The sequence below is a fragment of the Nansenia antarctica genome, assembly GCF_963989245.1.
Source record: "Nansenia antarctica genome assembly, chromosome: 11".
NCBI classification, from domain to species: Eukaryota; Metazoa; Chordata; class Actinopteri; order Argentiniformes; family Microstomatidae; genus Nansenia; species Nansenia antarctica.
In genome coordinates this window covers 3,590,157-3,611,414 of record NC_137681.1, presented here as the reverse complement: position 1 = coordinate 3,611,414, position 21,258 = coordinate 3,590,157, and the positions used below count along the sequence as shown (strand labels likewise).

The following is a 21,258-nucleotide window of genomic DNA, read 5'->3' as shown; positions in this document are numbered from 1 at the left end:
AGTTTTGTTTTGTTTTAGTTTTTTCCTCCTTGCACACCTCCCATGAAAATCAAACGTGTGCAGTGTCTCTCTGATGGTAGATGCATTAGGTAGATGTACTGTGACGTCAACTGTGTCAAGAGCTACCTGTAGGTCCTGTGATGACATTAGGATTGTTGGAGACTTCTTTAAGCATCTTGCGGTCTGCTCTTGGGCTGAACTTGCTAGGACGGCCTGACCTGGCCATGTTGGCAGTTGTTTTAAATGTTAAATTATTTTCTGGACAGTAGAATGGCTGTTTGTCTAATTGTTTGGAGATGTTTTTAAATCCCTTCCCAGACTCCTACACATCTACAACCTTCTGTCTGAAGGCCTCAGAGAGCTCTTCTGATCTCTCCATGGTGACGCCACTCACTTCACTTCAACAATCAAGAGCAAACCAAACTAAATGTCTGAGGTTTAAATAAGACAGGCTCCTCCAGAATCCTCTCTAAGGATGTTCTAATCATTTGCACCTGATGTGGTGCGCTTGACTCTAATTTTAGGCATTTTTAAGTAGTAATAAATGTGTCGTAACCTTTTCCTCTTAAATTTCTATTAATTACATTTAACTTTTTTTTTCAGTTTTATTTGTTTAGTTATATTACCTCCATCTTTCAATATCGTGAAAATGAAGATCAAATGTCCATATGTTGAAATATGTTGAAAAAGATCATGGGGTGTCTTATCTTTTTCACATAACCGTATGTGGAGATCCAGTATACCATATGAATTTAGGAATAACACACAACATTTACACTACATTTACATTTACATGTTTGGCATTTAGCAGACGGCTTATTCCAAAGCGACTTACAATCGATACATTTGACTAAGGAAGTGAATCATCAGCATACCTGTCAACATTGGGATTTGAAAATAAGGGATATTTTCCTGAAAATAAGGGATATCCCCCGCACGCCCCTGGGCGTGCAACAAGAATTGGGTTAACTAGTTCCTACGTATGATTAAGTAAGTGACTACAGGTGATCAGAATCAGATACCTGGTTGAAAGTAAAATACTTTGAACATCCCTGCATATATATACATGAAAACACAAAAGGGCATATCAATTCAGCACATTTATTTATACATTACTTGACACCATGATGTCAATGGGAAAAGAGCGGCGCAATGCTACCAGGGATCATTTCAAAACGGAGATAACCGAGGCTGCGTTCGTAAATACGCTCTGAAAATCTGATCAGCACTCATGGAATGCCTCTTGTCCAATCAAATTACGTGGTCCCTTTATGACGTTGCACCTAGTGTGCGTTCCGGCGCTCTCAGAGCAAGATCACGAACGCAGCCCAAGTAACGAGAGGAAACAAGTCAACTCCAACATGGATATAACGATTGTGCGCATGCGCCAACGTCTAACAATTAAGTGTTCAATTATATTATATTATAGGTGAAAAATACGGGAGATTTACGGGAAAATATTTAAACGGGAGCACAGCGGGAAAGAAAGGTAAAATACGGGAGAATCCCGGGAAAAACGGGAGGGTTGACAGGTATGATCATCAGTCCACCAGTTGCAGCAGGAGGCGTAATCTAGCTCAGGCCAGGGGCCGGTGGCAGTCGTCGTGAAAGAGTTTACCGGGCATCAACAGACACAACATGATGAGGTGAAGTCGTCTTACCCTGCACTGTTCATTATCTCAAGTATCTGTCGGCTGAATCCACATTTGGCTGCCTGCAAAACCAGAAAAAACATTTTAGAAGTGAGAAAACCTATCAGTGAAAGTGTTCAAAACTAAGTTAAAGACCCACCTGTTTTCTGTTGTCTATATGTCATAGCCTGTGTATTTGTGCTGTGAAATTATGTGTGTTTTTAAATTGAAATAGTTGTTTTAAATTGTTTCAAACTGTTGCTTACCTATTGTAAAGCACTTTGATGTAATGTGCTATACAAATAAAGTTATTATATTATTATTATTTTGTCTGAGGCTCAGGAGTGAAGGTAATCACATTAAAAAAAAAAAAAAAAAAACTCCACAGAATCACAGGAAGCTCGGGAACACAAGTTTCCCGTCTTCCGAAAATGAAAAGGCATAGAATAGCAAACATAACACTGTGTTCATAGTGTGGGGGGGGGGGGTCTTTCAAGGTAACACAAAGCTAAAGTACTCTGAAGAGAGAGAGAGAGAGAGAGAGAGAGAGAGAGAGAGAGAGAGAGAGAGAGAGAGAGAGAGAGAGAGAGAGAGCGGTGCCTACTCCTCCAGTCAGAGACAGGAACACCACCAAAACTAGGCTTTTATACAGTAAGTTCCTCTCGCTTTCAAAGTGCCCACTTAAAAACTGCCTTTCAAGAGGAGGCGAATCCAAATCTATATCGCAAAAAAGGAGCGAGCGAACGAGAGAGAGAGAGAGAGAGGGAAGGAGAGAGAGAGGGAGGGAGAGAGAGAGAGAGAGACACTCCGGGGACTAGCTTTAAACTACTCCAAAGAGATCCTTTCATCTGTCTGCAGTAGAAATCAATAGGTGTATGAAAAGCTAGATGAGAGTTGTGCTGCATTATTAGAAGGCGGGGGGGGGGGGGGGTGGATAGGTAGAGGAGGGGAGGGGGGTAGTAGTACAGTAGTAGTGATTTCATAATAGTAGCACTACAATCTGGGTTCTCGTGTCCCAAGTGTATCTCAAGTCTTATTTTTTCCCTCATCTCACTTCACATAAGTATGATTGTAGGGTGCGGTTAAAATGTGGCACACACACTTATACATGACTTTCATGGCCCGTGTGTGTGTGCGTGCGTGCGTGTGTGTGTGTGTGTGTGTGTGTGTGTGTGTGTGTGTGTGTGTGTCTACTTACCGCCTTGTTGCCTTTCATGAACAGCATGACAGAACTCCTGTTGATGGTTGACTTCAACCTGTAGGGAGACAGAGGATGAGACTGAACACAGGTTCTCTTCTGACGGGTGTGTGTGTGTGTGTGTGTGTGTGTGTGTGTGTGTGTGTTTGTGTGTGTGTGTGTGTGTACCTGTGTTCCAGTGTGACTGACTTGGGGAAGGTGGTCTCCAGCTCTCCAGACTCAGCCAGCTCCTACAACAACAGAGCAACACGTAAATGGACTGACTTATATAGCGACTTATTCCAAAGCGCTTTACAACGGCCTCTCATTCACCCATTCACACACCAATGGCGGCAAGCTACCATGCAAGGCGCCGGCCCGTTCACTGGGAGCAATTTGGGGTTCAGTGTCTTGCCCAAGGACACCTCGACATGTGGCCAGCCGGGGCTCGAACCGCCGATCTGCCAACCTTGCGATCATTAGACGGCGGCTCTACCTCCTGAGACACAGCCGCCCCTGACCAACACACCACTCAGACACCACTCAGACACCAGACGCTAGCTCTCCTCAGTGACGCTTGCAGACTGGAGACCTTAGACTACCTTTCACACACGCACACACTCTATTTCTCCTCTCATTCTTTCTCTCTCTCTCTCTCTCTCACACACACACACACACACAAACACACACAGACACACACACACTCCTCTTTTTCTTCCTCACACACGCATGCTCTCTCCTCTCTTTCTTCCTCCCACTCACACACACACACACACACACAGACACAGACACAGACACAGACACAGACACAGACACAGACACAGACACAGACACAGACACAGACACAGACACAGACACAGACACAGACACAGACACAGACACACACAGACACAGACACAGACACACACACACACACACACACACACACACACACACACGCTGGCGCCGAGAGGCAGAGAGGCGTCCTGCCCACCTCACAGCCCAGCAGGAAGCTACACAGGTGAGGTGTTCTCCTAGTGAGGGAGGGGGGGAGGAGAACGTCTGGGCCTGGGGAGTGATTACTACTACACAGGCAGGGGGAGCGAGGGAGGGAGGGATGGGGGAGGGGGGGAGGGATGGAAGGAGGGCGGGCTCCACCACTCACACAGCCCACCCACACCAGCGGGAGGCCTCTCGTGTCTTTAAGCTGAGTTATCTCCATACTGGGAGTGTAGCGTGTGTAGCGTGTGTAGCGTGTGTAGCGTGTGTAGCGTGTGTAGCGTGTGTGTGTGTGTGTGTGTGTGTGTGTACCACCACGCCAAGGGGGGTTGTTTACCCCAAACCGGGTCGGCAAACTAAAGCATTTAGCAGTTGCATGTTGGTGATGTGTGTGAGTGTGTGTGTGTGTGTGTGTGTGTGTGTGCGTGCGTGTGACTGTGTGTGTGAGTTTGGCCCGGGTGATGACTGTGAGCTGAATGTTGTAGAAGCAGGAGGAACAGGACATGGGGGGGGGCTGGATGATGCTCTGGTACAGTAGTAGGAGAAGAGGGGGGGACGGGGGGACATACAGTCCTTTGAGTTTACGGATGACTGATAATCTTTGTCGGCTCCTTTTAAAGATGTCGGCGGTGTGTCGGTTGAAACTAAGTTCATTGTCCGGTGTGATTCCGAGGTATTTAAAACTGTCGACCGTTTCGACTGCTTCGGATAAAAGCGTCTGGCTAAATGGTGAAGAAAACGTCAAATGTAACGTAAGCGGGTGTTTCTGGAAGGTTCTCCCAGACTGTTGCAGAGGAGACGGTTTACGGACCTTGATGATGTCCAGGCCGCCCACCAGCTCTCCGTTGACGTAGACCTGCGGGTAGGTGGGCCAGTTGGAGAAGGTCTTCAGCTCCGTGCGGACCTCCTCGTCAGACAGGATGTCAAAGCTGCTGTACTGAACGCTGTGGTCCTTCAACAGCTGCACGATCTGACGACTGAACCCTGGGGGAACACACGCACACACACACACACACACACACACACAGACACACACACACACACACACACACACACACACACAGACACACATATTTAAATGAAATGCTTTATTTATGTCCACATAAATGTACAATATCTAAAGGACATAAATACTATCAGTGCATTGTGACATTATGAAAACAGTCAGTTACAGTAGTGCTGAGCCAACAACCAGTTATGCTACACACAGGATGTTATTCACACCAAATGATAACAGTGGATTGACAGATACAGTATCAATACTGTAAACACACACACAGACACACACAGCCACAGACACACAGACTTATTATTTTCATTCAAAAAGGAAAAAAACATCCTGTTCCTTCCCTGATATGCAGATGATGTGATGTAGTTGTGATCCAAACCGTTTCTAACATGAATACAGAAAATTGTGCTGGCGGTGGAAGCCAATTAATATCATTGTTAAAGTGTCTGAGGTATGGTGTTATAATCTGGGTGGATGGGTGTTTGTGTTTGTATGCATATGAGAGAGAGAGAGAGAGAGAGAGAGAGAGAGAGAGAGAGAGAGAGAGAGAGAGAGAGAGAGAGAGAGGAGAGGGAGGGAGAGAGAAATAGAAAGAGAGAGAGAGAGAGAGAGAGAGGGAGGGAGGGAGGGAGAGAGGGAGAGAGAGAGAGAGAGAGAGAGAGAGGGAGAGAGAGAGAAGGAGAGGGACAGAGAGAGAGGGATAGGGAGGGAGTGGGAGAGAGAGAGAAATAGAAAGAGAGGGAGAAAGAGAGGGAGAGAGAAGGAGAGAGAGAGAGAAGGAGAGAGAGAGAGAGGGAGAGGGAGAGAGTGAGGGAGAGAGAGAAACAGAAAGAGAGAGAGAGAGAAAGAGAAGGAGGGGGGTGGTATGAGTATAAGGTGATATGTTGACACCATGTACAGCCCGCAGTGAAATAGCCATTCTGATATTTCCCCCATTCATTCATCTGGGAATTCATTATAAAACAGCTAGAGGGGCCTGACTAATGGCTCCACGGTTGGCAGTATATTAACTTGTTTCTATTACACCGGGCAAACAAGCGGCCCAGCTGCTTTCTCTGGCTGGGGGCTACGCGGAGCAGACACGCAGGATTGATTGGTGAGGCCCCCCCCCCACCCCCTCCAGGGCCCCCCCCCCCCCCCCCTCCCTACCTCCTCCGTTTCCTAAAGGGGGGGTCCGCAGACGACCGCGCTTCAGGATAATAAAGGCAACTTTAAAAGGCTGATTTCTTATTCAAGGAAAAAAGGTACCTTGTTTATGCGTTACGCACACATGCTACGCACACACAGACACAGAGACACACACGTACACGGATACGTTGTGTAGCCGTGTGTGTTTTACAAGACGGGGGTGTGTGTGTAACCTTTTAATCAAGGCTGATGCCCGTGGCTCTCAGAGAGGGGCTGGTTGAGGTACGGCTGGTTAAGTAGCAGATTAAACGCCATGAGAACCTAATGGAGCTGCGTTCACACACACACACCCGACACACACACACACACACACACACGCACACACACACACCCCCCGACACACACACACACACACACACACACAGACACACACACCCCCGACACATACACACACACACACACACACACCCGACACACACACACACACACACACACACACACACACACACCCTCGACACACACACACCCGACACATACACACACACACACACACACACAGACACACACACACACCCCCCCGACACACACACACACACACACACACACACACACACACACACACACCCCCGACACACACACACACACACACACACACACACACACACCTGTCTAACTGTTCCAGACCCGATCACGTTTAGAACATATTCAGCCAAGTATGAGGCTAAGCATCGACGGCTATCTATCACAAATCTGGATTCAAATAAAAATGTAAAAAAATTCAAAAGCAGTAGTGCTGCTTGATTAGAATAAAACAGGGTGACACGGTAAACTGTACCGGGCTCTGAGGGTAAACACCGTCGAACCAGGGGGCGCTGAGGGCAGTGTTGCCAGATTGGGCGTATTCCCGCCCAATTGGGCTACTTATGATCACACTGGGCATTTATTTAGACTGTGGTTAGGCTGGAACACAGCCCCATCGGGCAACACTGTCTGAGGGTAAACAGCAGTGAACCAGGGGGTTCGGAGGGTAAACAGAGTTGAACCAAGGGGGGGGTCCAGTTATCTTCCTGAGCGATGGACCCCCCCCCCGACCTCTCCCTCTGGTCCCCCCCCCCCCCCTCTCCCTCTGAGGCACCTAGCCTGGAGCACAGAGAGCACGTAGCATCACTCCTACCAGGGGAGTGAGACTGGGCTGAACGTCCTCACTGATAGATCTGCCTTTTGGGTGGGGGGGTGGAGGGGAGGGGCTTTTATTGACGACATCCCAGACCCGCCCCCTGCCCCCCCCCCCCCTCTCAGAGACGTGTGTGTGTGTGTGGGGGGGTACACTCAGGTCCTGACAGGCCCATTAGGACCCTGCTGTGACGGGGCTGGATCACACACACACGCACATGCATGCGCACGCATACACACAGACGCGCATACATACACACAGACGCGCATACGCACACACACGCATACGCACACGCACACGCACACACACACACGCATACACACACACACGCACTCTCTCTCTCTCTCTCTCTCTCACACCCACACTCTCTCTCACAAACACACACACACACTCTCTCACACACACACACACACACACACACACACACACACACGCGCGCCCCATCACCATCACGACCACCGTGCCTGCCTCTCCTCCTCCTCCTCCCCTCTCCTCCTGACTGCTCTCTCACACACAGATAAACACCACCACACACACCCCCCCTCCCCCCCCACACACCCCTCACCCCCCCCCTACACACACACACACACACACTAATTGCCCTCCCCTCCCTCCCGCCCGCCCGTCCAGGGTGTGTGTTACCGCAGCGGGGGTCCTGGGGGGAGCCCTTCATGAAGAGCATGCAGGGCGCCGCGTTGATGAGTCTCTTCAGACGCTCGTTAAGGTCCTCTTTGGGGGGCTCCCCCCCTCCCCCGCCCCCCCCACCCGCCGCCGGGGCGGAGCCCCCCCCGCTCGACTCCTCCGCCAGCCGCTGGACCTTCTTGGTCAGCTCGGGGGCGTGCGCTCCGTCCAGCCTGTCAATCACCTGGCCGCTCTGAGGCCCCCAGGGGAGGGGGTAGGGACCAAACAAACAAAAGAAAGAAAAAAAAACAACCACCATTAATATTTTAGTACTCGTTTCTGTTGGGTTTGTGTTGTGTTGTGGTGGACAGAGAGAGAGGGGGGGGAGAGAGGGAGGGAGGGAGAGAGAGAGAGAGGGAGAGGGAGGGAGGGAGAGAGAGAAAGAGAGGGAGAGAGGGAGAGAGAATGAGAGACAGAGAGAGAGAGAGAGAGAGGGAGAGAGAGAGAGAGAGAGAGAGAGAGAGAGAGAGAGAGAGAGACTCTAAAATGTTCCTGTTGCATAAATCTCACCTATGAGTGACTAAAGTAAGACTGACTTAGATAGCCTGTCACGCAATGCATTCTAGGTAAAATAAGACAGAAGACAGAAAAAACACAGAAAAAAAAACATGGCGCCCGAAACAGCTACACAATTACACAAACTTCATTTTCTTCTGCTGAGAACGTCTGTATGTTGTCAGTCTTATTTTGTATGCAACAGGCAGTCTTAATTAGACTGGTCTCACCTGAGAATATAAGACTAGTCTAAGGCTTAGATGATAGATCAGTCTTAATCTAGCTTCATGCAACCGGCCCCAGGATGGTAGGCGCTGAACTGACCTTAAAGACCAGGAAGTAGGAAGTGAACTGACCTTAAAGAACAGGAAGGTAGGAACTGAGGCGATCTCATATTTCTCCGACACCTCCGGTACTCCTTCTGCCTCCAACTGTGAGAGGGAGAGAGGGAAAAGGAGAGAGAGGTTGAGAGAGTGAGGGGTGAAGGGAGAGAGAGAGAGAGAGAGAGAGAGAGAGAGAAAAGGAGGGATGGAAGGAGGGGGAGAGAGAGAGGGAAGGAGAGAGAGGTTGAGGGGTGGAGGGAGAGAGAGGTCGAGAGAAAAGGAGGGATGGAAGGAGGGAGAGAGAGAGGGAAGGAGAGAGAGGTTGAGGGGTGGAGGGAGAGAGAGGTCGAGAGAAAAGGAGGGATGGAAGGAGGGAGAGAGAGAGGGAAGGAGAGAGAGGTTGAGGGGTGGAGGGAGAGAGAGGTCGAGAGAAAAGGAGGGATGGAAGGAGGGAGAGAGAGGGAAGGAGAGAGAGGTTGAGGGGTGGAGGGAGAGAGAGGTCGAGAGAAAAGGAGGGATGGAAGGAGGGAGAGAGAGAGAGAGGTTGAGGGATGGAGGGAGAGAGAGAGGTCGAGAGAAAAGGAGGGATGGAAGGAGGGAGAGAGAGAGAGAGGTTGAGGGAGTGAGGGGTGGAGGGCGGGAGAGGTCGAGAGAAAAGGAGGGATGGAAGGAGGGAGAAAGAGAGAGTGAGGTTAAGAGAGTGAGGGGTGGATGGATGGATGGATGGAGACATATAGGGGTTGAGAGTGTGAAGACAGAGAGAGAAGGAGGGAGAGAGAGAGGGTGAAAGTGAGGAGAGAGAAGCAGAGAGAAAGGTTCAAAAAGTGAGTGACGGTATGGATGGATGGATGGATGGATGGAAGGAAAACACATCGAGAGAGAGAGAGAGAGAGAGAGAGAGAGAGAGAGAGAGAGAGAGAGAGAGAGAGAGAGAGTGCAGGAACCGTCCGAGCACTGTGGATTCCCTCCTTTGTTCTCTTTCCAAGCCATTAAGCTGTGTCTACATCCACACGCGCGAGGAGCCCCGCTGCATCTCCCCCAACAACAGCAGTTATTTAGCCAGGAGGCAACCCCCTTCAGGGGGAGGAATCAAGCCCAGATTCACCGCTTTGAAACGCCTAACAAGGCAGACAAATGAGGGGCCGACCGCCGTCTCCAGCCAGGCCCTGTGATGATAGACACTTCTTTTGTTCTACCCACCCCGGCAATCCGCAAGGAACAAATTAAGGGAACTTTGCGATGCACCTCTCGAAAACATAAAAACAAAGGGAGAAAGCCAGAAAGTTGGGGGTTTTTTGGACCCGACTTGAAATCATAAAACATATATGACGTTTGGGTTTTTTTGTGGTTCGTTTTCGTGCCTGAAAAATAATAGGGCCCCTACTACTACATTGTTGAAGTGGAGGATCGTCAAGACTTGGCGGGATCAAGTCGGGTTATTATCGACCTCGGCGGCTCTTTAAACAGGGGGGGGGGGGAAGAGAAAGGGGGGGGGGGGTTTGCAGGTTTTCATTTTGCCGTGGATTTCAAGGGACGCCCCCCCAGGGCAAGGAAATAGAGGGGGGTGGTAGGGGTGTGAGGGGGGGGACCTTGATGCACTACTGACCTAGCAAATTTCCCCCGCACGTTTTCAATCATATTTAGCTACTGGATATTGAAATCCATAAATCATTGACCCGGGCGATGTCGCGATTACAGCACTTATTTGCAGCCTGGAGCCTCAGCCAACGCTGCCGTTTTGTGCTTCTGACAAGATCCATGAGCCGGAGCGTTCCAACTGACAACCGCCGCCGCCACACGGCCATGCAGACCCGCGCCGGAACACACAGACCTCGCAGGACTGACAGAAAGTCACTAAATATAAACAGTATAAATTGCTCATTTTAACGCGACATGAGCATATCGATTCATTTTCAAATGACCGTCGAAAAAACAACAACAAAAAATATATAACTTACAGGAACGGTGTGGGTATCTGTGGACTGAAATCAGACTTTGAAAGACATTGTAGACTACGTTTCTGTGGGGTGGTGTGCTTGCAATGTTTTGAAATACAGATTCAGTTGTGAGCTGGTTTTCGGCATACAACATGATAATAAATGGATTTTTAAAATAACCAATAAATGGTTCTTAGCTGAGTATCTCAAATACAGTGGGGTGCAAAAATGTAGGCACCCCTGGTTTAAATGTCTGTTACAATTAGTCCCCAAGTGATTGAAAGCAAACGCCTGAACACTAAATTCTACAAAGTTAAACATGACACCTTTCTGCACATTTTAAAGCAAGCTTTCTTTATATTTTCTCTTTTTTTTTTCATCACTGCAAAAGAGCTGCAAAACATAGTAGCAGACACCGGTTGTTCACACCTAGTTGTTCACAGGACAACAATACAGCGTACCGTAAACAAAAAAGTCCTTATGCTGTCCTCAATAGCAGACTCAAAAGGTAAATAAATCCAAAGCCTAGAATGTTCTATGCAGGACACTGACAAAGTCTAGAATGTTCTATACAGGACATTGACAGCTCCTTCATGCCTGTACAAATGATGTGAGGGAACACACCTGATTAACCAGACAACACCTGCCAAGCCAATTGTCCCGATACATTTACCTCCCCAACCTCCCCTACCCTTAACCATCTTCCCTAGCCCTGCCACCCCCCTCCCCCCCTGGACATTGCTGTGTTAATTGTTCCCTGTGCCTGTTTGTTAACTGATGGGTTACTGATGGGCACTAATGTGCTCATGTTATCTGTGGCTTGTTGTTTCTGTGTTTTAATTTTTTTCCATAGTGTCAGCGTCTTTGAGCCCCGGAAAAGCGCTATATAAATACAATGAATTATTATTATTATGTAGTGCCATTAAATAGGGGGATTATATATTAAAAGTGTTGTAATTTCTAAATGGTGAAACCAAGATGTACTTTAACCTTGTAATGATTTCAAATCCAAACGTTTGAGGTATAGAGACGAAAGAAGAACAATTGCTTCACTGTCCCAAGAATGACAGAGAACACTGTACTTGCCATTGAGCCATAGGCCCTAGATCTTCACCACTTCCTCTCTCAGCATAGGAAAATCATCCCTTCTCACACGGTCCCAGAACATCGACCACCAGAACATCATCCAATCTTGCACCCTACAACTTTTTGAACGCAGATGTAGTTTTTACTGAGGCTAACTGTTTGTTTTGCTTCTTAGTTGTCTATTTTCTGTCTATGAACTGTCCTTGAGTCCACATGCAATGTATTATTATTTACAACATATATGGGACCTTATCAACCCACTCTCACACCCCTAGAACATCTTCTCAGTTCACCCCTGGAGCACCCCCTGTACAGTAGTCAACTCATTAACACAAGAAGAGCCATGACGGGCATTTGACCCCTGTGAGTAAAGAAAAATGTTATATCTTTGCACTCGATCACATTTCAGGACCCTCCGTTCATGACTTTTCCTAGATATGTGCGTTCTACCACCCAGTATCCTTACATTTTCAAAATCACATCAGGATAAACTAGTATGAAGCTATTTTGCCGTTTTTCTGTGTAGGAGGCAGACTAATTTACAAGGCGGCCAACTAGTGGTCGTTGTGTGTAAGCAGCAGCTTCCCATTCTAAAGACTATGGTCATTTGACCCCCCAGCCAGCTCTTATAAGCAGGCATGGTCACGGGGAGCCAGTAGCACAGTATGGCAGGTCCTGTGGGTACTCCCCAGTGAAACACATCAGGACCACACCATCAGCCAGGGGTCAGGGGTCGACAGTAGACACAGAGAGTGGCCATGGAGAGAGGAGATGGGGGGCGGCAAGGAAAAGTGGACTATCACAACAGAAAATGATTTGTCTGAATTGGAATGCCACATCTTGTAAAAGCAAGTAATAGACATGTTTTTTTTAAAAGATTACAAGAATATTTAGTCTAGAAGCTTTTCACCATCAGATATTAGCGAGTTGTTTGTCCGAGTTTTCTGCCTGTCGTGGCTTTTGCTGTGATATGATTGGACAATTTCTATTTTGGGGCGTGGCTTAGCGACAGGTCCATTAAATCTTCCAGCTGCTGGGTGGTTATGAAGACCAGTCGGGCAACACACAGTTCCATGATCCAAGAGAGGTGCGGCCAAGCCTCTCTGCCTCTCTGGAGAAACACTTCTCACAGCCCTGTCAAAAGTGGGTGTAACTGGCAACAAACTTACATAAACATATTTCAGTGATGAAATAATAGGCCTAGGCTAGAGTCTTCTTTTCCTACCAGCATCAGGTGAATATAATTCAAAGCTGCTTTAACTCTCTTTTCCTGGTCAGAAGTGCTGGCCCTGTCGTTGGTGGTAAATAAGGGTATTGGCTCGTTCCTTGGCAAAAAGAATGTATCATTGTTACTTTTAGACATTTTTAGTAGCTGAGTTGGAAAATGAACTTGCTGGTTGCACTTTTCAGTCAGATGGACTAGAGCAGTGGTTCTCAAACCTCTCCTCGGGGACCCCCAGCCGCTCCACATATTTGATCTGTTCCAGGTGTGCTGGTGGTGGAACAGATAACATATGTGGAGCGGCTGGGGGTCCCTGAGGAGAGGCTGGGGGTCCCTGAGAAGAGGTTTGAGAACCACTGGACTAGAGGTTTCAGTCAGGTGGACTAGGGGTGTAGAGCAGTGGTGTAGTCTAGTTGTTTCTAGTGGGTATACTGTGATTTGTCCCTCCCATATCGTTCATTTCAGAACGCCATAAAAATACATCTGCGCTCCCTGTCTAATGTTATATATATCTACATTACATGTTATAAGGCTGATCTGTGCATGATAGTGCTGCATTTTGACATTTCATGTCGCATCTCCCCCTGTTGATGGTATATGACGCTATAGTCAGTCCCAATGGTCCAAAAGTCAAGTGCTTCATAACACAGACGGGGTGAATTTTATGAATTAAAGTGAAAGTTCTGTCACAAAACGCCGTTACGTATCCTCACACATTTTTAAGTGGGTATACGGAAATCCTTGGCCTTTCCTAGTGGGTATACGGCGTAGTGCTGTGTATCACATAGACTACTACACCACTGGTGTAGAGGGTATTGTACCTTGATAAAGGTGGCCTGGGTGTGCTCCTTGGCCAGCTCTGACATCACGTCGTTCATCTGGGTACACTGAGGAGCCCATGACGCCTGGAAGTGCACTACTGTCAGGCCCCTGGAACAGAGAGGTGGGAGGTTTGTAAGTAAGTAAAGTTTATTTCTATAGCACCTATCACAGACCAGCGGTCACAAAGTGCTTTACATAGGCTATACAAACATAATTAAAGAGCAAAAGTAATAGCAGGTTAAAAAAAAATAGGTAAACAAGTGAAAATAAAATCAAGAAACAAATAACAAGTGTACAACAAGTAATAACAAGACACAAAAAGACAGACAGGCGTTTGGGGTTAGCCAAAAGCCTGTTTGTACAGGACAGTCTTGAGTTGACTTGCTACAAGTTCAAGTTCAAGTTGAAAGTCTGCTAGAAGGTATTACTGTGTACCGGAAGGGAATTCTAATACCGGCCCAAGCCTAATAGGTATGATATGGAAGACCATACCGGGCCAAGCCTAATAATAATAATAACTTTTATTTGTATAGTGCTTTTCCTGCAAACGTTGCAGCACAAAGTGCTCCAATCATTATATAATCATCATTTAATTATTTAGTCATTTAAAGGCAATATTAAAAAGATGGGTTTTTAGTCTTGACTTGAACATATTTGCTGAGGTTGCATCTCTAATGTAAACTGGCAGTACGACACAATCTGGGTGCATAAAATGAGAATGCAGCCTCACCAAATCTCTTCTTTTGTACATGTAGTACACAGAGAAAACCAGCGTCAGAAGACCTGAGAGCTCTATTGGGCTGATATGCTAGCAGAAGACCTGAGAGCTCTATTGGGCTGATATGCTAGCAGAAGACCTGAGAGCTCTATTGGGCTGATATGCTAGCAAAAGACCTGAGAGCTCTATTGGGCTGATATGCTAGCAGAAGACCTCAGAGCTCTATTGGGCTGATATGCTAGCAGAAGACCTCAGAGCTCTATTGGGCTGATATGCTAGCAGAAGACCTGAGAGCTCTATTGGGCTGATATGCTAGCAGAAGACCTGAGAGCTCTATTGGGCTGATATGCTAGCAGAAGACCTCAGAGCTCTATTGGGCTGATATGCTAGCAGAAGACCTGAGAGCTCTATTGGGCTGATATGCTAGCAAAAGGTCTTTCAGATATTCTGGTGCTGTGCCAGTGAGAGCTTTATAAACAAGCAGAAGGATCTGGAAATCTATTCTGAACTTAACAGGAAGCCAGTGTAGAGTTTCTAAAATAGGAGTTATATGAGCTTGTCTGCTTGTTTTGGTATGATATGGAAGACCATGGGTTGACATGTTATAAGCCTATACTTTGACTCAGTAGACTCCTGTTCCCTAATACAGAACACAGCAACAACCCGTCATGAATGAAGATGAAGATGCTGACAATATTTCATTCAGAATACGTGCATGTATGTATTACCACCTGACCAACTCAATATCACATGAAGTGTACGACAACAACACTTGTTGTATTTTAGTCATCATGATTCAGCTTATTCTCAGATTCAAGTGAAATATCAGTGTTGGCTAGCACCTAACCCTAACCCTAACACCTAACCCTAACTTGAATGGCATCTCACACAATGACATCATGCATTCTGATGACTCATCTGAAAGTTCAGCTCTGTTTAACCACAATAACATGTGCAGTTCTCAATCAGATATACACAAACTGCGACACACATTATGACAACTAGCTATTAATCAGACATTGGATGACAGCCCAGTGTGTTGCTGTAGCTTAGCTTAGTGTAGCTTAGCTTAGCCTGTCACATGCTATCTGTCAGGTTTCAACTTATTGAGAAGTCCCAAGCCATGTCAATAGATATCACGTTATATTAATAGTGAGATGTATGTTACAGTATGTTCAGTATCTGTGTATGAAGTGACAGGACATATGTTATACATATTTACATACCTCCCAGCCTTGGATAGCAGGTTATCAAACTGCTGCTTGGATGAAGCGTCCACAAGAGTCGCCATGTTTCCAGACGTGAGTAGTCGATCACCGAAAGATCGCCGAAAGATCCCGAAAGAGTGTCATGGTTGTGGATGGAACAAGACAGAACTAGTCGATCACCAACTCACTGTGTCATGGTTGGGATGGATCAAGACAGAACTAGTCGATCACCGAGAGAGTGTCCTGGTTGTGATGGATCAAGACAGAACTAGTCGATCACCGTGTATCATGGTTGTGATGGATCAAAGGCAGGCAGAACTATTTTCGCACCGATTGTACTGATTGTACTTTCCAATCAAAATTAATGAGCACGAAATTAATTAACAATGTAGCATGGTAAAAAGCCAAGTCAAGTTATTAAATAAAACCACAATTATAGTATACACATCCAGTTTCAGAAATATATCTATTAAGTATATTCCAGAAATATATTCCTCCCGCGTTAAAATATCGCAAAGAAATGCATTCTGAATGGTGTTGTATGTTTTCAAGTTATAGTGATTTTATTATTATTTTAGAGAATATATTTTTTAATTCTGAATATATCATCAAAGAATATTGGCGGATATTCATTTGAGTTCACTGATTCGACCACGGTGTTATACGCGCAGTACTGGGGAAAAACGACTCTGATTGGCTGTCACACCTGTCTGTCTTCTAAAGGACACGCTGTACCCAGACAGACCAGAGTTCTGATTGGCTGTCACACCTGTCCGTCTCCCAGAGGACAACCCCTTCCCAGACAGACCAGAGAGTCTGATTGGCTGTCACGCCTGTCTGTCTCCCAGAGGACAACCCCGTCCCCGACAGACCAGAGTTATGATTGGCTGTCACACCTGTCCGTCTCCCAGAGGACAACCCCGTCCCAGACAGACCGGAGAGTCTGATTGGCTGTCACGCCTGACTGTCTCCCAGAGGACAACCCCGTTCCCAGACAGACCAGAGAGTCTGATTGGCTGTCACACCTGTCCGTCTCCCAGAGGACAACCCCGTCCCAGACAGACCAGAGTTCTGATTGGCTGCCACGCCTGTCCGTCTCCTAGAGGACAACCCCGTTCCCTCCAGACCAGCGTCTGATTGGCTGTCACACCTGTCCGTCTCCCAGAGGACACCCCGTTCCCAAACAGATCAGACAGGCAGACAGAAGAGCGGTACATATCCTTGACTAGTAGAGATCAACGCATTTTTTTTGAATGATTTTTCATTAAACAATTAATAGTAGTAATTGTGCACAATGAGCATCAGCGTTGATTATTTGCAATCCCAGTGCTTCGGAGGTTGTTCATAGCCAACCAGCTGTCTGTCTTATTGTGTGTTAAACGCACACACAGCGAGCTCGCATATATCAGTCTCTCTTCAACACACCAGTGTTGCTTTAGTTGAGCTGACTTATTCTCTTTATAAATAAATAGGAATACATTGATCAAACTGTACCTATGGATTACATACCACCCCTTCAGAAGAAGAGGCGCCTGGAAGGAGACCTTGAACACCGGACACACGCCTGCCAAGCGGTAGGAGAGTGCATTAAATTATTATTATAATAATGCTTTTGCTTACTAACTAACTAACTAAACTTGATAAAGTCAAGTGATTAAGTGTTGATTAAGGTCGTAGAAATCGGCCGTGTGCATGTAAGCTATTGTTAGCTTTAGCTGTCCTCATAATGTAGTGATGATTGAACCCATGGCATGTCTGTCTGTGTTTGACTAACCAACCGTGCCACGTTCGTAAGTTCGCTCTGGAAGTCTGACCGGCACTCATGGAACGCCTCTCGTCCAATCAGATGAGTCGGTCGCTCTATGACGTAGTACTCAGTGTGCGCTCCGGCGCTTTCAGAGCGAGTTGACGAACGCATCTTGTTGTGATTCGCAGAAGCGCATGTGCGCCGGCGTTGGAGGGGGTTGTGCCCCGGTTGAATATGGCGCGGTGACGGACTGTCCTATGGACACATGGGGGGACACGGAGGATATGCAACAGAAGGGGGTCAACGGGGTCAACACCCACCCGGTCTCCAAGATGGTAGGCATGCTTCTTCATAATCATATCGCTCATTTTTCTCCCTCTACAGATTAGAATTAGAATAGACTTTATTGTAATAATTTTAATTTTAATTTTAATAATTTAATAATAATTTTAAATTGTTATTATTTATTTATTGTCCTTGTACAGTTGCCTATACAATGAAATTGTAGTGGTTCTTCTGAAGGTGCAAAAACATATTCACATATTCACAAACATATACACATATAACATATCACAAATATTACACACTAGACAATTAAAAAGATGGACCAGTTAGTTAGGCTGATAGGCATAACAATTGTGCATTTTATTGACCAAAGCATGACATTTTGTCCAGTTGTTTCTATAGACAGACTGTAATCTTTAAAGTTGTAGTTTACAGTCTACTATAGAAACACTGGACAAAATGTCATGCTTTGAATCATAAAATGCACAATTCTTATATATATATATATATATTATCAGAGCTTATCTGCTCCACTAGCAGGTGACGGACTGTCCTATGGACACATGGGACACGGATATGCAACAGAAGGGTTTCCAGAACGGCAACGGGGTCGACACCCACCCGGTCCCCAAGATGGTTATGCTTCTGAATTTATATCGTTCATTTTTCTCCCTGCCCAGATCAGATGATGGACCAGTTAGTTAGGCTGATAGGCTTAACAATTGTGCATTTTATTGACCAAAGCATGACATTTTGTCCAGTTGTTTCTATAGACAGACTGTAATCTTTAAAGTTGTTGAGTTTACAGTCTACTATAGAAACACTGGACAAAATGTCATGCTTTAAGTCATAAAATGCACAATTCAGAGCTTATCTGCTCCACTAAGTTGTGGTTAAACGTTTATGAGTCACGGAGTTAAAGTATGCATGAGTCATGACATAACAACGTGTCTTGTCTTATCTCAAACTGTCTTGTCTGTTTTTTTACAACGTTAACTTGTTATGTCACTAAAGGTTAAACGGTGTGTAATTATGTGGTAATCACTCACATTCCCTCCAAAAGATAGTATTGCGTAATGCCACAAATGCTGTTGCATTCAATGTGTTCATATGTGTTCATATGGAAAGAAACCTCTTGAGTAAACTGAAATAAATAAACAGTGTTTTAAAACATGCATTAATAGTCGCCCAGGACTAATGTTGTTCTTCTTCTGCCTCTCTGGAGCTTCAGTTGGTCTTGTATACAGTACTGTATGTACAAATACAATGTTGTTGTTGTCCTGTATAGATGTATGCAGTCCAGGACAGTCACCCTCAGCAGTGTTGCCCACGGTGCATGGCAGGAGAGCCGGTACGTAGGAGGAACACTTCACATACTAGTATGGAGGACTCAGGAACAATTTAGTGGTGGTCTAGTCTAGTGGATAGTGAGTTGGACTTGTGATCAGAAGGTCATGAGTTCAAATCCCACCTCGAAACACCACGTGTGTGCCCTTGAGTAAGGTGTAAGTTAGCCCTAAGTTACTCCAGGGAGACTGTCCCTTTAATCTCTAATTGTGAGTTGCTTTAGATACATAATCTAAATAAAAAATAAAAAAATTGTATTATCCACACAAACAGACAGCATAACAACACACAACATAAATGAAGCACATGTTGACAACCTAACTGAAAGAGAAACCATAACCACCACGTTAATGCAACAGAAAATAACATTAAAAAATACATTTTAAAATCAGCACTCCAGTGGTTATGAATGAATTATCTTTATTGTCATTGTACGGGTACAACGCAATTGAAATGCAAACCCTAGGTGCTAACAAACAAACACAGTCCTAAGATAATAAAAAAAACAAGAATGAGACATAAATAGACATAAATAGGGGGATAAGTAATCGTTAGGAATCTGAGAATGTGTCTATTATGTAAACTTCTATACACTATATGGCCTATTCACAGGGGGGTATATAGACAGGGGGGTGTTAGGACATAACTATGTACTTTTATAAAAATATAAACATATGAACTAGTAACTTATATACAGTGCATGTGCTATCTGGTTAGGTGAGGGAAGAAGCGACCCCAGGTCCTCTTGAAGTTCTCTCTTCTGTCATTTAGTCTCGCCAACATGTTGTTCCTGTGATACAATCACTAACATTGATTCACTTTGTAGAGGTGAGACTTTCCCAAAGCCTTAAGATCAATTGAGCAGCTCTGCTCCACGTTCACAACAACAGCATACTCATAGTTCGTTCCATTGGGGAATTCTGATCTATCCCCTAGTAAGCATAGTCTCTGTGACACCGCTACCGTCGATGCACATTTTCATGAAAACAACCGTAACTGTAAATTAGTCAAAGCTGAACCGTATGTCACCGCCAGTAGGTAGCGGCATGATGGATATGTTCACAGCAGTCATAGTGAGATGATGGATACGATTCTGCAGATGGGAACACAGCACACACTGCTGATGCAGGCTATTGTGTTTCCTTCAGGGAAATCCCTCACTTTCGTAAAATCAATGTATATTCAGAATAATAAAATATGCACATTTTGAATCGGTCGCCCTCGGGCTAAAGCACCTGCCATCTGATCTTTGCACTTAATTTTCACCTCCGCGAGTCGGAAGATATAGCACACTCAGAAATTCAGATTTGAAAAAAAGGGGGGTTTAATGTACATGCTATGTTAATGTCAGTTGGTTCTGTAATGATTACCTGTGCGTCACATGTTCCCGTCTCCTCTCCTCTCTCAGGGGCACATCAACCACATCATGGGGTATTGATAACCATGTGACCTCAGCCGAGCCGAAAGGCTCCAGGAGGATGAGGGAGGAAGAGGAGGGATCAAGCCACAGCTTGACTTTTCGCTTTAGAGAGTGCCTTACATATTCTAGCTTTTTACCACAAGTACTGTATCTTTTCATCTAGACCTCAGATGTTTACACAACTACACACTGGTATTGGAGGGGAAAGGGGGGGGGGCTACTATTCTATAGAAGATGTCATAAAGATGAACATTCTGTTATGAAGGGGAAGGGGAGGGGGGGCTACTATTCTATAGACGATGTCATAAAGATGAACATTCTGTTATGAATGGTAACATGAATACCTCTGTGGTGTAGTGACGTCTACAGCCAAGGACAGGAAGTCGTAGCCCAGGCCATAATGAATGACTCTGTACCGCGAGGTGTGTGATGAGGGAACGGATCCCGAACTAACGGATCTGCTGTGTTACACCAGCAACTTTGTCAGTCCCAGAGAGACTAAAATATAATTATTTTGTTAAATTAATGAATTCCTGTACACAAAAATGTTTTTGTGAAGAAATATTTTATATGTTTTTATAACTTTGAAGAATTGACGGAATGTTTAAAAAAAAAATATATATATATAGTATAAATGATCCTGAAAACATTTCGAGGGAAGTTTTTCATGTTGGATATTGAGTGTAAATTACGACGACTCAAATTGCTTAATGAAACATTGTGATTGAACCGAAACCTGTATGCCGAAACCTTCTCTATTTGTGTGTGTGTGTGTGTGTGTGTGTGTGTGTGTGTGTGTGTGTGTGTGTGTGTGTGTGTGTGTGTGTGTGTGTGTCGTCAGAGGTTCTTAAGTCACCTGACATGAATAGT

General features: G+C 45.6%; 2 protein-coding genes across 2 annotated transcripts in view; one reads left to right on the top strand and one right to left on the bottom strand.

Moving 5' to 3' along the window:
- glrx3 (glutaredoxin 3) overlaps nt 1-15,687 on the bottom strand; it is a 22,315-nt gene extending 6,628 nt beyond the window's left edge. The window contains exons 1-8 of the mRNA XM_080541707.1: nt 15,608-15,687; nt 13,663-13,771; nt 8,630-8,704; nt 7,740-7,971; nt 4,598-4,770; nt 2,998-3,059; nt 2,830-2,887; nt 1,662-1,714 (exon numbers count right to left, since the gene is read on the bottom strand). Of these exons, the coding sequence (XP_080397833.1) occupies nt 1,662-1,714; nt 2,830-2,887; nt 2,998-3,059; nt 4,598-4,770; nt 7,740-7,971; nt 8,630-8,704; nt 13,663-13,771; nt 15,608-15,672 (827 nt within the window). The 5' untranslated portion in view covers nt 15,673-15,687. The remainder of the gene's footprint in view (nt 1-1,661; nt 1,715-2,829; nt 2,888-2,997; nt 3,060-4,597; nt 4,771-7,739; nt 7,972-8,629; nt 8,705-13,662; nt 13,772-15,607) is intronic.
- A 1,394-nt stretch (nt 15,688-17,081) lies between these two features.
- LOC308167580 (uncharacterized protein) lies at nt 17,082-20,462 on the top strand. The gene is made up of 4 exons (XM_080541998.1): nt 17,082-17,163; nt 17,525-17,671; nt 18,910-18,972; nt 20,377-20,462. Exons 1-4 carry the CDS (start codon nt 17,086-17,088, stop codon nt 20,404-20,406), a joined length of 318 nt encoding a protein of 105 aa, XP_080398124.1. The 5' UTR covers nt 17,082-17,085; the 3' UTR covers nt 20,407-20,462.
- Nucleotides 20,463-21,258: the final 796 nt, after the last annotated feature.